We start from the raw sequence: 1546 nt of genomic DNA on the forward strand, positions 1-1546 counted from the left end.
CTCTCCCCACTTCCTTCATGCTTTCTTTGTTGGTGTTCAGGAGCCATATGACATAGGATTAGCTCTAAGGGGGTGTGGGGCAGAGACTGAGTATTTGGCAGAATATTTATGGGATGCAGATAAGTAAAATGGAGCAGTATTTTGCAGGTTGAAGTTTATTTAAGCACTCAGGGAAATAATAGGGACAAAACTAGTATATATAATATATTCTTTAAATTGATCCCCGCTGTCACCGTGTCTGTGGTCAATACATATATTTGTGTGTATACATTGTAGGTGCTTCATAATGGAAGACAGAGGGTACCTGGTCGCTCACCCCACTCTCATTGACCCCAAAGGTCACGCCCCTGCAGAGCAACAACACATCACACACAAGGTAAAGGACGAGGGACTAATAAAGAAATGCAAGAAATACCCTTAAAAATTCGCAATGAGCTTCCTTCTCTTTTCATGTTTTTCTCTCATTTCTCATTCTGTCATTCTGTTCTTTTTTTGACGGCAGGAGCCGCTGGTGGCTAACGACATCCTGAACCACCCTAACTTTGTCAAGAAAAACCTATGTAACAGCTTCAGTGACCGCACCGTGCAGCGCTTTTACAAGTTCAACACCAGCATAATGGTAAGTCAGGAAAACACGAGATAATTGGATGTATGAATGACTGCACAGGAGCACAGAATCAGACAGTTATACTCAGCAGCAGACAGACAAACACTTCTTTAGGCCTGGATGTGAATATGTGGTAGAATAACACTGCTCTCTTGTGGTGATCCATGGTGTTGCAACCTTGTATTAATCCTTTATAGAATGATTCCATTAATGGTGCAGTATATATTATTCCGAAGGTCTACAGCTTTAAATTCATTAGGGTTCAAATATTTTTAAACCTGTCATACTATTTCATTCATGCACACTTAAACATCAACGATGAGCAAACTGAGGATAATATCACAAATTCAAACCTAAGTCTCCATAAATACCTCATGTCTTTTACTAGTTTATTTAGTGATGGGTGGTTCTGGTTCATTTTATGTTTTTTTTCTTTAATCATAAGTATTTGTGAAAAGGCCTAATCTTTATTTTAGCGCTTTTGAGTGTAAATGATAAATAAATATAAAGTTTGTTAAAAAAGCAAAACAAACATGTTGTCTTGTTCTGTCTTTCTCATAGGGGGACCTTACCAACCTGGTCCATGGTAGCCATTGTTCCAAGTACCGTCTGACCCGGATCCCCGGCACGAACGCCTTCGCTGGTATCGTCAACGAGACGTGTGACTCTCTGGCGTTCTGCGCCTGCAGCACCGTGGACCGGCTCTGTCTCAACTGCCACAGGTCTCATCTTCACCCACACACTTATCAGGGATTTACTGTTTACCTCTCAGGCACATAGGAGAGTTGCTAACCTACCATAATACTAAATGATTAAAGATTAGATGTATTTTGCACATCTGTTTACCAGAATCACAAGACAAACCTCTGGAGTTTAATTAAAGGTCCAGATCTATTAATATCACAATTAACAGGGGGGATGGGAGGTTTGACCCCCCCC

The 1546-nt window shown here is 40.8% G+C and overlaps 1 protein-coding gene across 1 annotated transcript in view; it reads left to right on the top strand.

Annotated features, from left to right (window-relative positions):
- cachd1 (cache domain containing 1) overlaps window positions 1-1546 on the top strand; it is a 93441-nt gene that overhangs the window by 77319 nt on the left and 14576 nt on the right. Inside the window, exons 18-20 of the mRNA XM_032526179.1 lie at window positions 277-376; window positions 503-619; window positions 1169-1329. Of these exons, the coding sequence (XP_032382070.1) occupies window positions 277-376; window positions 503-619; window positions 1169-1329 (378 nt within the window). The remainder of the gene's footprint in view (window positions 1-276; window positions 377-502; window positions 620-1168; window positions 1330-1546) is intronic.

The sequence above is a fragment of the Etheostoma spectabile genome, chromosome 9 (genome assembly GCF_008692095.1).
Source record: "Etheostoma spectabile isolate EspeVRDwgs_2016 chromosome 9, UIUC_Espe_1.0, whole genome shotgun sequence".
Lineage (NCBI taxonomy): Eukaryota > Metazoa > Chordata > Actinopteri > Perciformes > Percidae > Etheostoma > Etheostoma spectabile.